Below are 12,667 nucleotides of genomic sequence, written 5' to 3' on the forward strand. Positions count from 1 at the left end.
CAGCAATGATGCCACTTGGCTCCAAGGTGGCAGAGAAAGCAGAAGAGTGGGCAGATTAGGGATGTGTTACTTAACGGAGAAGTCAACACCCACCGCGGGATCAAGGGTGGGTATGAGAGAAAGGGAGGAGCCAAGGTTTTGGGTCTGAGCCCCTGGAGGGACAGAGCTGCCATGCGGTGAGTGTGGACGGGTTTGTGGGGCGGTTTGGAGCTCGGTTTTGGATGAGCTGTTTTAATCTTCTAAATGATTTCTTCTTGAAAACGTTCAGTGGCACTCATTTGTTTGTTTATTGTGCTTTGGCTCCTTCACTCCTTCCTCTGTTCACAGCTTGTTCACTGACCCACGTATCCATTAGCTGATGTGTCCAGTTACGCGTTCGTCCACGCGGCTTGTGCACCAACCCCATCCCACCAGGCAGGCACGGGACATGGCAGACATCTCGCAGGATGCCACTTCCTTCCTGGTCACCAAATTCTACTCAGCAGCAGCGGGCCAGGCATGGTGGCTGGACCCCAATCTCATGTCTATCACCCGCCTGACCTCACAGGCATTGAGAACCCCAGGGTGGCTCTTCAAGGGCCTTCCCACTTGGGACATTTCTGGCCCCGGTCTCTGCAGCTCCCGAAGGTGTGCCCAGACCCGCAGGCATCCACAGGGTGTGGCAGAGAGAAATGAGACTCTTGAAGGTCTCAGGTCAGGTTCGAATGCTCCGTGGGGAGGAGGGAGAGAAAGAGAGTTGGGGTAGAGCTCAGTCACTGGGCAAGAGGGTCCCCATCCCTACTCATGGTGGAGCCACGCTGAAAAGCTGGCTCTTTCACCAACCACCAAATGACCTTGGGCAAGTCACCTTGCATCTTGGGGCTCCAGTGTCTCAATCTGTAAACTGGGGACAACCACACTTCCTACCTCGCAGAGCTGTGGGGAGGAATGCATCTTAGCATGATGCTGGCACAGTATGCTTATTGGCCATGATAATCTTCTATAATCCCAAGAGCTACAGTGAGGATCTGGTTCATGCACCAACTTATAGAGCAAGTTTTTCCTGATCACTGGCCTGGAGACACATCCCTCAATCCCAGCACTCACAAGGAAGGGAGAGAGAAACAAATGTTAATTGAACACCTACTACATGCTAGGTCTCTATTAGCTATATTGTACCTGTGTATTGTCATCTGTGTTGTATTTCACGCTCCACCTTGCACCATCCTTATCTCTTATTTTTCTCTGTGGTCTGGAATTATAATTGTGGGCAATCTTTAGATCTTAAAAATACATTTTTAAAAGATTTTATATATATATTTTAAAGATTTTAAATTTATTTGACAGAGAGAGAGAGAGAGATCACAAGCAGGCAGAGAGGCAGGCAGAGAGAGAGAGGAGGGGAAGCAGGCTCCCTGCTGAACAGAGAGCCCGATGTGGGGCTCGATGCCAGGACCCTGAGACCATGACCTGAGCCGAAGGCAGAGGCCCAACCCACTGAGCCACCAGGTGTCCCAAAAGATTTTATATATTTGACAGAGAAAGACACAGTGAGAGAGGGAACACAAGCAGGGGGAATGGAAGAGGGAGAAGCAGGCTTCCCGCCAAGCAGGGAGCCTGATGCAGGGCTCGAACCCAGAACCCTGGGATCATGACCTGAGCTGAAGGCAGATGCTTAATAACAGAGCCACCCAGGTGCCCCTTAAAAATTTAAGGCACCCTTTAAAGATATAAGAGATTTTATGAAACCCAACAGATCCAAGATATTATAATTTCCGCATAGCATCAGTATAAATCTATGTTAAGGAGATAGTTTACACCTTTTTTTTTTTTTTTTTTGGTACTAGGACTTCAGATCTGATGTATTAGAATGAAGCACATTTTGGTTCTCACAAGCTGTACTTAAGGGATCAAGAGCTACAGGTGGCCAGTAGCAGTCTAGAATGTTCTCTGGTGAGGACAACAGTCTGTCACCAGGCTTGATCTGGGGATTTGGGTAATTTACTGGTCCTTAAAATTCTCTGTAAATGGAAATAGGCCCTGCCTAAGTTGTGGGTTGGACTGTGTGTCTTAGAGAGATGTGCTGAACTCCTAATGCCTGGTACTCGAGAACACGACCTTACTTGGAAGGAGTCTTCGTGGTTGTAATCAGGTTAAGACAAGGTCACACTTGACTTGGGTGGGTCCCAAATCCCACGACTGGTGTCCTTATAAGAAGAAAAGAGCCACACAGGTGCTCAGGAGGGCCACCTGGCAACAGAGGCAGAGACTCGAGTAATGCACATAGAAGCCAAGGATCCCCAACACTCCCAGAAGCCACGTGGGGCAGGGAACAGATTCTCCCCTGAAGCCTTTAGGGGCAGCACAGCCCTGCCAATATCTTGATTTTAGTTTGGACTTCTCACCTCCAGAACAGTGAGAAATCAGATTTCTATTGTTAAGCCCCCAGTCTGTGCTATTGAAATATGGCAGCCCTCATAAATGGATACATGCACCCCATTCTGCATAAAACCCAGTTTAAAAACTCCTCCTTCATGAAACTTTCTTTGCTTTACAACCAAATACCTCCCAGCCCACACAGCCAGCCATTAGGTTCCTCATAATTAGTCTTTGTCGCTTTTAAGTAACTTAAACTTATCTAATTACTTTTTTCATTTCAGAAGTAATGCCCATCACTAATTTGTATGTTTTAGAAAAATATCACATAGAAAGTAAAAATACCTTGCAATCCTCCAAATTCCACATTAAAATTTTTTTCAATTTCCACATTTTTATTAAGTAGCTCTTATACTTAATATTGTTCTTAAAATGGGATCAAAATTTTTATATAATGCTGTGCAACTTGCTTTTTTCACTGAGAAATTGATTTCAAACATTTTTCCATGCCAGTAGAAACCTTGTTCTTTTTCCTGGCCATGTAATAGTCCATCATGTATAAATCATGTAATTTCTTTAGTCATTTACCCATTTCTGGGCATGTGGGTTGTTTCTGGTTTTCCCTCTTTAAAAATTTTTTTTTGTTTTATTTCTTTATTTGACAGGGAGAGAGAGAAAGAGAGCTAGAGAGAGACATGAGAAAGGAGGTGCTACAGAAGGAGAGGGAGAAGATTCTCCACTGGGCAGGGAGCCCGATGTGGGACTTGATCCCAGAACCCTAAGATCACAACCTGAATGAAGCCAGATACTTAGCCGACTGAGCCACCCAGGTGCCCCATGGTTTTCACTTAAAAAAAAAATATTATATTTTTAAGTAAGCTCTACACCTAATGTGGGACTCGAACTCATGACCTTGAGATCAAGAGCCGCATGCTCCACTGACTGAGCCAGCCGGGCACCCCTGGTTTTCACTCTTTTGAACACCAGAAACAACACTGTTGAGAAGAGGCATAGGCCTTTTGCACACATGGAAGAAATGCTTTTGAAGTGGAAATGCTAGGTCAAAGAATATAAACATCTATAATTAAATAATACCAAACCATATATCAGAAACAGTGCGGATTACACTCCTGCCAACAGCATATGACTATGCTCATTTCCCCACATCCTTGCCAACACTGAGTAGTATCACTTTTTCATTTTTTCTAGAATGACTGATGAAAATAATTTCTCCATCAATTAAGAGCAGGTGCCTAATCTTATCCATAGGGGAGACCCTGACTTGAGTATACCAAATTTTTTTTTTTTTAGCACCTGGCATTTAAAACAAGAGGTCTGAACAAAATGTGTCCGCCTATCAAAATACAACAAAACGTTAAAAAAAAAAAATGGAAGCAACCTAATTGGCAAAAGGTGTGGGCCAGACAGAACCCATCAAATACCCAGAGCACCGACAGAGTGCTCCTGTTCTTGAACTTGCTGGAAGGAAGGAAACAGATAGAGTCCACAAGTTGAAATAGGTCGGGTTCATCATTACAAGGAAAAGAGTGTTTTGGCTAGAAATAAAAAATGCAAATTAAAACAAGCTTTAAGGTATCATTACAGACTTACTTCACTGGGAAAGAAAATGAAATGGAAAATACGCAGTGGCCGGGGTGTGGGGGGGAGGGATCCGTGATCGTATGAGTACTTGGCAGGTTTATAAATGGGTTCAGTGCTTTGGAAACTCAGAATGGCTCTGTGAATAATGAGTTGAAAAGCTGTTAATATCTTTGATCCTGTAATTATCCCCAAGGAAACACGCCCAAAGGGTGGGGGGAGTAATTGTGTATCAATGTTCGCCGCGGTGCTTCTAGTTGGGGCAAAAATTGGAAACAACTCCCAACACCATATGACGGAACCACAGCCAAGCAAACTGTAGTGTAGCGCTCTTTTGGAGTATGGGCACTGCAGGGGGAATGATGTCGAAACTTAGCATTCAGGTCAAAAACTAGGGTGGAGTGAAAACAGCAGAGTATAGAACAGTTGGTGCCTGTGGACTAGAGCTATGTGTGTATGTTAAATTCCCTTCTCCCCTTCCTTCCTTCTGTTTTTTTTTTCGGGGGGCAGAGGGGCAGAGGGAGAGAGAGAAAATTTTAAGGGGGCTCCACGCTCAGCACAGAGCCGGCTATGGGGCTCGACCTCAAGACCCTGAGATCATGATCAGGGTTGAGATCAGGAGTTGGACACTTAGCCAGGCACCCCAGAGTATTTTATTTTTAAGTCATCTCTGCACCCAACGTGGGGCTCGAACTCACAACCTCGACATCAAGAGATTCGTACTCTACTGAGTCACCCAGGCTCCCCTCACCTTCCTGCTTCTCTGCCTCTAGTTTTTCCTTGTCTCTCTTTTCTTCCTTCTTCTTCTCTCCCTCCTCCACCTCTCCCGCTCTCCTCCATTCTTCCTTCCTCCAGCCATACAGTTTAAATGACTTCTCCCCTCAGAGTCACGGGAAAGGGTAAATGTCTCCTCCCCCTAAACACTGCCCTTTGTGTTTGTCCCCACAGCAACAGACCGAGTACAGCCTTTCCCATGGTCCTCTCTGCTTTCACTGCCACGGCGAACTCCTACTCATCCTTCAGTTCTCAGCTTCAGTGTCACCTCCTCTGAGAAGACTTCCCTGATCACACCCCACTCTTCCAGAGCAGGCCGGACCCAGGGCATCTCCTCCGCGGCACCATTACCATGACAGGTTTATTTCAGTAATTATCTGTTCAACATCCGTGTGCTACACAGACTGCATGCTCCGCGTGGGTAGGGATTTGGTTCCTGTCTCATTCACAACGGGCACCTAATAACAGCAGCCCCTCAATGAATACTAATGGCATCTAGTATCATGACTGGGAGCTTATTCTCTGACAGACACCCTGCTAAATGCTTAATGTGGATTATTTTAAGTTTTCACAACAGGATTAGGAGATAGGCACTGCTGTTATTCCTGTCATCGTATCATCTGCCCCAGGACACCCAGGTGCAAAGGGGTCAGATGAGGGACCCAAGTCGAGGGAACGTGGTTCCCAGGCTTCCAGCTCCCATCTTTCCTGCGATCAGTGAGAGTTGAGCGCCAGGCTGGGGCAGGAGGGACTCACCCACAGAGGCGATGTCGGCCAGCTGATCTTCAGCCTCCTCGGGGTTGAGCAGGTCTGTCTTGCTCTTCTTTATGGTGGCTCTCCGCAGAGCTCCAACAATGGAAACATGGCAAGAGAAAAAGACGTTACCCTTTTTGAGAAAAGAACCATACCTCGGTGTCCTTGGGTTCTTGGGGCCAGGGACTTGCCATGTGTTGTTGGGTTAGCTAATCCTCGTGGCCATCCGGGCTGGTGGGAAGTAAGAGTATGCCCATTTTATAAAAGTGGAGACCGAGGCTCATGGATGTCACATGACTTTGCCCCAGGGGTAAAGATGAGAACCGAGTCCTGTTTGGTCTAAGTCTGGGCTCTCAGCCACCCTTCCCCTTTGGGCGTGCCTGGGACCGGACATACAAAGACTCCCATGAAAGCAGCACACCTTCAGCACACTTGCAGGCAGGATGGGACTGTGGACGGCTTTGCTCAGTATTTAAGTTCTATTCCTTCCCCACGAGCTCTCCAGGGGACAGTGAGTTCAGTCACATACACCCCCCATGAGTCCATCTCTTCCCCTTCCCCCCAAATTGTAAAATCAATTTTGTAATCTATGGAGATCAAACTCCAGCTCCTTTACTTCCTTTTCAATCTTGGTATTGTTTAATCCAAAGTCCTTGCTCTGTCTAGCCAAATTTCTAACACGGGAGACTGTCCTGAATAGTAAGCTGGATTCTTGGCTATTGATCTATTTAGTGAACACAGATGGGGCTGACCCTGGGCCAGGCGCTGTAGCAGGCATTCTATTTGCAAGCATTAATGCAATCTCCATAAACAATCTGGTGAGGTAGGTATTATTACTCTTGTACCCATTTGATGGATGAGGAAGACTGAGGCACCTGACTCAAGCACAAAGGGCAGGTCAGAAAATGTAAAGCCTACACCAAGGTCCTGAAATGCCCCCAAGAAGCAGATCTGCACCCATGCTTGTGTCTTCCTGGTCCTGACCTGATCTTGTGTTTGTTCTTGGAGTCACCTGGGCCCTGAGCATCTATTCCCTGGAGGCCTCTTAGAACCAAAGAGTCTGTTCTCCCAGCCCTGGCTGCTGTAGTCTCCCCTGGGATCCACCCCCACACCCCGAGCCAGGTTCAGAGCAGTTACCATCAAAGGGATGCCTCTGCTCCCCGTCGGTTTCATCCTCCGCGAGGATCACCTCTTCTAAAGAGGAAGAGCACATAGTTAAGCTCCAGCGCCTGCAGGCCCCTCCTGGGCTGGGTTCCCTTGAATCAGGAAGGAGAAGGGTCTGCCCAGCCACCTTCCTTCTCCTCTTGCTGATTGAGGCAACTCAACCAGCTACAAATGTGCTGCTCTGTTCTTCCAGACTCCCAGTCTCACTGCAGCCAACACCACCTCCCTCAAAATGAAACGCAGCTTCCTTACTGTGACCTTTATCAGGCCTTGCCTGATGTGGCCCCTGTCACCCCTGTCACCTCCCGGTCCTTGCTTCCTCCCATTTTCCTCTGCACATATTCTGCTCCAGCCACACCGGTTTCCTGGCTATCACTCGATGCTGCTCCCACCTCAGGGCCTTTGCACTTGCTATTTCCTCTGCCCGGAACTCCCTTCATTAGACATCCACAAGGCTTCCTTTGGGTTCTGCTCCAACGTCAACTCCTCAGCTATTTCCACGCCACCTCGTTCGGACCACCCCACCTCCTCCAGCTTTTTTTCCACTTCCTACGCTGTTTTATTCTTCTCAGCATTGGGGAACACTCAACACCAAATGCCCTTGTTTATTTTCTGTCTCCTTCAGTAGAACATTTAGGAGCCCCAAGCGTGAGGATTTGGTCTTTTGGTCACTGCCATATCCTCAGTGCCTGGAACAGTGCCTGATACACAGGAGGCGCTCCATAAACGTCTGCTGAATGGCCGAACCAATAAACACGCACCCACTGTGTGTTGGGCCCTGCCCTTGCTCGGTGGCTTAGCTTGGAAGCTCTTACTGCACAGTCCCCAGCCCTGCAAGGGAGATGCTATTGTATCTCCACTTAACAACTAAGGAAACTGGAGCGCAGGGAAGTGAGCATCGCGACTAGGAGGTGGCAGAGCTGGGATGTAAACAAAAAGTCCCTCAGCCATTACGTGACACCTTATCCTGGTGTCACCCTGAAAGTTTCTCTACCCTGTTCCCGATTGCCTGCTGCAGAGAAGCGAGGCCACCTGACCAGGTCCTCTTTCTCCTGCCATCAGGGCCCTCCCTTCCCCCACTGGCGAGCTGCATGCAGGACTCCGTGTGCTCCGAAACTCTCGGAATGAAGGCCTCACCTGCTTTTGAGATCCACTCCATGTACCCATTGAGCTCTCGTTCAATCTGCTGCTGCCTCCTGAGCTTCAGAAAAGCCCGCCGGTTCTCCACCCGCTCCCTTTCTTTGGCAAACTCTCTGCAGAAGCACGAAAGAGCCAGGTGTGGCTGTTGTTGACATTTTAGGGAGTGTGTGTGTGTGTGTGTGTGTGTGTGTGTGTGTGTGTGTTTGGGGGTTCAGAAATCCCTGGAGGGCAGGCAGTGGACTTTAACACGAGAAATCATGTCTCCTGAGATATCAGAACACCACAGGGGTTGGGAGTATTTCTGCCAGCTTCCCACCTTATCCAACAACTGCACTCAGGTAGAGGAAAAAAGTAAAGCCACAGAACCATGCCATGCCAACCACTGCTGGCCGCGTACCCCACTCTGATTCTCTGTACTCTCAGGTAGAGAATATTTTCAGCCCTCTTTTAAGTGAGGCCAATGAGACATAAGCTGAAGATTTCTGGGGTAGCCTGAAATATATCCTTCCCCTTTTTGTTCCCTCTCTCTTCGTCATGTTTGGAGTGTGCAGTGGCCTCTCTTGTGAGTGTGAGGCAGCCGTCTTAAGACCGTGAAGCATCCATGAGACTGAAACCCTCTGTCTGGTAAGGATGTCAGAGTAGAAAGCTAGAATGAATTGGGGTCCCTCACGTCACCATGGAGCCACCATTCCAGCCCCTGGACTTCTTGTGATGAGAAAAACAAAAATCTATTTATGGAGCCCCCCAATCTCCAAACCCACATTCAATCCTGGGGATAAGAGACACTATGTGTCATGAAAATGCGTGTTTGATTGTATACAGAAATATACAGTATATTTGGAAAATGGGAAGGGGGAATCCAATCTATTAGTTTTTAAAAAAATTTAAGTTATAAAAAGTAAAGCACTATAGAAGTTTCTTGTGTGGTGGTTGTGGTTGGGTAAGACTTCTGAATGAGAGGTCTGCATTGGAAAGAACCTTCCCTTTCTCTGGGTGGAGGTTGCTCAATGCCAGGGGTACAATGTTGTGAGCTAATGTTGGACTGGATTCCAGACCTCATGAGTCCTTTTCCTGGGCGCTTTTAGCAGTGCACAACCTGTGCACCTGTACCTGACTTGCTAATAACTTCCTGGCTAACCCAAGACAAGGGAAGGTCTATTTTCTGCCTGGAGAATGAAAACAAAGGTTTGATGGTCTCTTTATGGTCAGAAGATAGTGAGGGGGTGTGGGATGGGGAGACTAGCAGAGACTTACCCTGACAGCACACCCAGCACGAGGTTCAGCATAAAAAAGGAGCCAATGATGATGAGGGGGATGAAGTACAACCAGTTCCAAGTGTTCCCTGAGGCATCGTTGCTCTGTGGGAAATGAGGACGGAAAGTAGGTGAGAGTTCATGGGACTCAAGTATGACCTGACAGGTGGGAGAAGGGGGAGCTCTGCCCTCAAATGTCCTTGGCCTGTGGAGTTCTGGAGCTCTGGAAGCATAGAGAGAGAAATGGAACTGGATCAATTAGTGGGGGAAACCCCAGAGGTACCATTAGACAGACAAAGCCCCCTCTTAAGCATGTAGGCCTCACAGGACCCAGGAACTAGCATGAAACTCAAGAGAACATCCCAGACCAAACTCCAGGAAAAAAGAAGGAAAAAAAAAAAACCCCAATCAAAATGTAGAAATGATCCCCTGGTTCCCTCCTTCTCCCTGATATAGTCACACTCTTCCCTTAGAGGAAGTGCATGAAGGCAGGGTCTGAAGGCCAGGTTAAATCACCAAGACAGATGGCAGGGCAGTGAGCCTTTTCCTCAAGGGTCTCCCTCCTCTATGCTCTGCAGCCTCAATGTGAACCACAAAGAAATTCCCAGATGTGCCCAGCTCAGTTTTCGAAAAGGCAGGGAAGATGTCTACAAGTCAAACATTCTTCTCTGGATGGCAGAACACTGTGCCAAGAAGGAAGTAAGAGGAGGGGATGAAAATCAAGACTAGAAAGAGAAAGAAAGGGAGAAATATAAAAACAGGTGCTCATGGAGTACTTGTGCCAGACGCTCTATTAGCTATGTTAGCTTAGTTACTCATTTAATCCTCATGATGACCCTATTCTACCATCATGCCCATTTTCTAACTGGGGAAACTGAGGCCCAGAAAGTCAAAAGTGCCAGTCCAAGGTCCCAGAGCCAATTGGTGGTAGACATGGGACTGGATCCAGGAGGTGGGGACCCAGAGCACATGGAGGTAACCTCTGTGCTGGGGAAGCCCTGGTGTCAGCAGCTGGAGCAGAGGGAGCCTTATGGTGGTTCATCAGGTCTGGGACACCCATGGAACATGGCTTTAAAAGCTCACCTTTAAACACACCCATACGATGCTACTTCTCCTGCCCCTGCTCCCACCAACCACAAATACTAGGATGAGAAAGACTGATTCTATCAGGTGTTGGGGAGTCTGAAGAAACTGGAATCTCCCTTATGTTGCCCATGGGAGGGTAATATGGTGTATGAGTGCTCTGTGCCTGTGGTAACAAAGAACTACAACCAGGGGCCTTAAAATAACAGAAACTTATTGTCTCACAGTTCTTGGAGTCCAGATATTTGAGACCAGGGTGTCAGCTGGGTTGGTTGGTTCCTTTTGGAGGCTCTGAGGCTGAATCCATTGTATGCCCCTCCCCTGGCATCTGGGGGTTTGCTGACAATCTTTGGCGGTTCCTTGGCTTATAGACACATCACCCTGATCTTTACCTTCATCTTTGCATGACATTCTCCTTGTGTGCATGTCTGTCTCTCTGTCCAAATTCTTTCCCCTCTTTTAAAGATGTCGCCATATTGGACTAGGGCCCACCCTAATGACCTTATCTTCCACAATGATCCCACGTCCAGTGAAGGTCACACTTTTCTCGTACTGGGTGTTAGGACTTCAGTATATGAATTGGGGGAGGGAGGACACAATTCAATCCATAAAACATGGTACAACCACTTTGGAAAAGGGGTTGGGAATTTCTACCAAAATTAAATCACATACTTGTACTACCACCCAGAAATTCCACTCCTGAGTCCTGGGTCATTACCCAACAGAAATATGAATGGCATGGACAAGATTGTTCATAGTGGTGATCTTCATAATAGCCCCAAACTGGAAATGGTCTGAACCCTCATTAATAAGAGGTTAAATAAATGGAATGTCATGCAATGAATGACTGCCACTTGTCACATGAAACCTTACGGAGTTAGTTAGTGTCAGGCAAAGGAAGCCAGACAGAAAAGAACATGTATGGAAGATTCCATTTCTACGAAATACAAAAGCAGGCAAATTAGTCAACCATGTCTGAGGTCCTGATGGGGCACCCTTTGTGGAGGGGGCCCCACGGGGCTTTCAGGGCTGAGAAGGTTCTGTTTCCTGATCTGGGGGTTGGTCACACAGGCGTGCCCAGTTTGTGAAAATTCATCAAGCTCCTCACTTAAGATCTGTAGGTTTTCTGTATGCTTATTTTACTTTACTTTTTAACCATATTTTTTGGGGTCAACTTTACCATAAAAAGGAAGAAAATTTTGACCCATGGTACAACGTGGAAGAATCTTGAGGACACTATGTTGAGTGAAATAAGCCAGTCATAAAAAGGCAGAGGCTGGGGGTACCTGGGTAGCTCAGTCAGTTAAGTGTCTGCCTTCAGCTCAGGTCATGATCCCAGGGTCCTGGGATTGAGCCCTGCATCGGGCTCCCTGCTCAGTGAGGAGTCTGCTCCTCCTTCTCCCTCTGCCCTCCGCCCTACTTGTGCTCTCTCATGCACTCTCTATTTCAAATAAATAAATAAATTCTTTAAAAAAATGCTTTATGATTCTACTTCTATGCAATCCCTAGAGAAGTCACAGTCACAGAGATAGGGAGTAGATGGCGGGCACCAGGGGCTGCAGGAGGGAGCAGGGAGTCAGTGTTCAGTGGGGACACAGTCTATTTGCAAGATATAATGAGTTCTGGAGATGGGTGGTGGGGATAGCTGCACAACAATGAGAATGTACTTACTGCCACAGAACTGGACCCTTAAAAATCATTAAGACAGTAAAGTTTATGTCATGTACCACCATTAAAAAATGGAACACAAAGCGAACCAACAAACAAAGCCAACTTTCATCATGGACACACACAAGTTCTGGAAACAATATGTCAGGGCTCCTCGTTCATGTCCTTCTTCCAACAAACACCCAAAGTTCTGATGTTTTGCTTCTAGAAGGTTCTGGAAGAAAGAATGGAGTCAGCAGAACAGGGCTGGACAGGAAGGCAGGACTGGGTTTGTGCTTTTCCTTTCCAGTGCTGCGGCAGCTGAGGCTTCTCATGCCTATTCCTTAGGCTAAATATAGTCCAGGGAGAGAAAGCCCGCACCAGCCAACACAAGAAAAAGTCTGGGCCATCTCAGGAAACAGGTTTGGGATGGGGACAGAGTGGCGGGTGGGGGAAGAGAGGTGGGATGGAGCAGGGAGAAACAGCAGAGGCCCCTCAGAATTGAGGCAGCCCCTCCATCTCAGACTCTGCTCCCAACCCAGCTCCCCAGTAGGCTTAGGACCCCTCTGGTCCATGACATGTTGCCCAGCCTAATAACAGACATACCCAGTGCCAGGCACTCAGTCTACCTGAGCTCAGTTAATCCTCTCATAGACCCCAAAAGGTGGTACACAACTCTTCCCATCCTCCTTGGAGGGTAAGGAGAAGTAAAGTTCCATGTCCAAGGTCCATTCTGGGTTGCCTTTTGTCTCCCCACTCTCCCAGTACGTGGGAATGTGACTTTACTTGGAAATAGGTCTCTGCAGCTGCCATCAAGTTAAGGTGAGGTCATGATGGTGGGGGGGGGGGCTCATCCAATGTGACTGGTGTCCTTTTAAAGAGGAAAACACCAGGTTGAG

At 47.6% G+C, this 12,667-nt stretch overlaps 1 protein-coding gene across 8 annotated transcripts in view; it reads right to left on the bottom strand.

Annotated features, from left to right (window-relative positions):
• CACNA1A (calcium voltage-gated channel subunit alpha1 A) overlaps nt 1–12,667 on the bottom strand; it is a 286,551-nt gene that overhangs the window by 88,545 nt on the left and 185,339 nt on the right. For 6 of the 8 annotated variants that reach the window (XM_059389171.1, XM_059389172.1, XM_059389174.1 and 3 more), the window contains 4 exons: nt 9,040–9,143; nt 7,783–7,898; nt 6,618–6,675; nt 5,485–5,576 (listed from right to left, as the gene is read on the bottom strand). In XM_059389171.1, the coding sequence (XP_059245154.1) occupies nt 5,485–5,576; nt 6,618–6,675; nt 7,783–7,898; nt 9,040–9,143 (370 nt within the window). The remainder of the gene's footprint in view (nt 1–5,484; nt 5,577–6,617; nt 6,676–7,782; nt 7,899–9,039; nt 9,144–12,667) is intronic. The other 2 variants (XM_059389169.1, XM_059389168.1) reach the window with 1 other exon arrangement.

The sequence above is a fragment of the Mustela nigripes genome, chromosome 2, assembly GCF_022355385.1.
Source record: "Mustela nigripes isolate SB6536 chromosome 2, MUSNIG.SB6536, whole genome shotgun sequence".
NCBI classification, from domain to species: Eukaryota; Metazoa; Chordata; class Mammalia; order Carnivora; family Mustelidae; genus Mustela; species Mustela nigripes.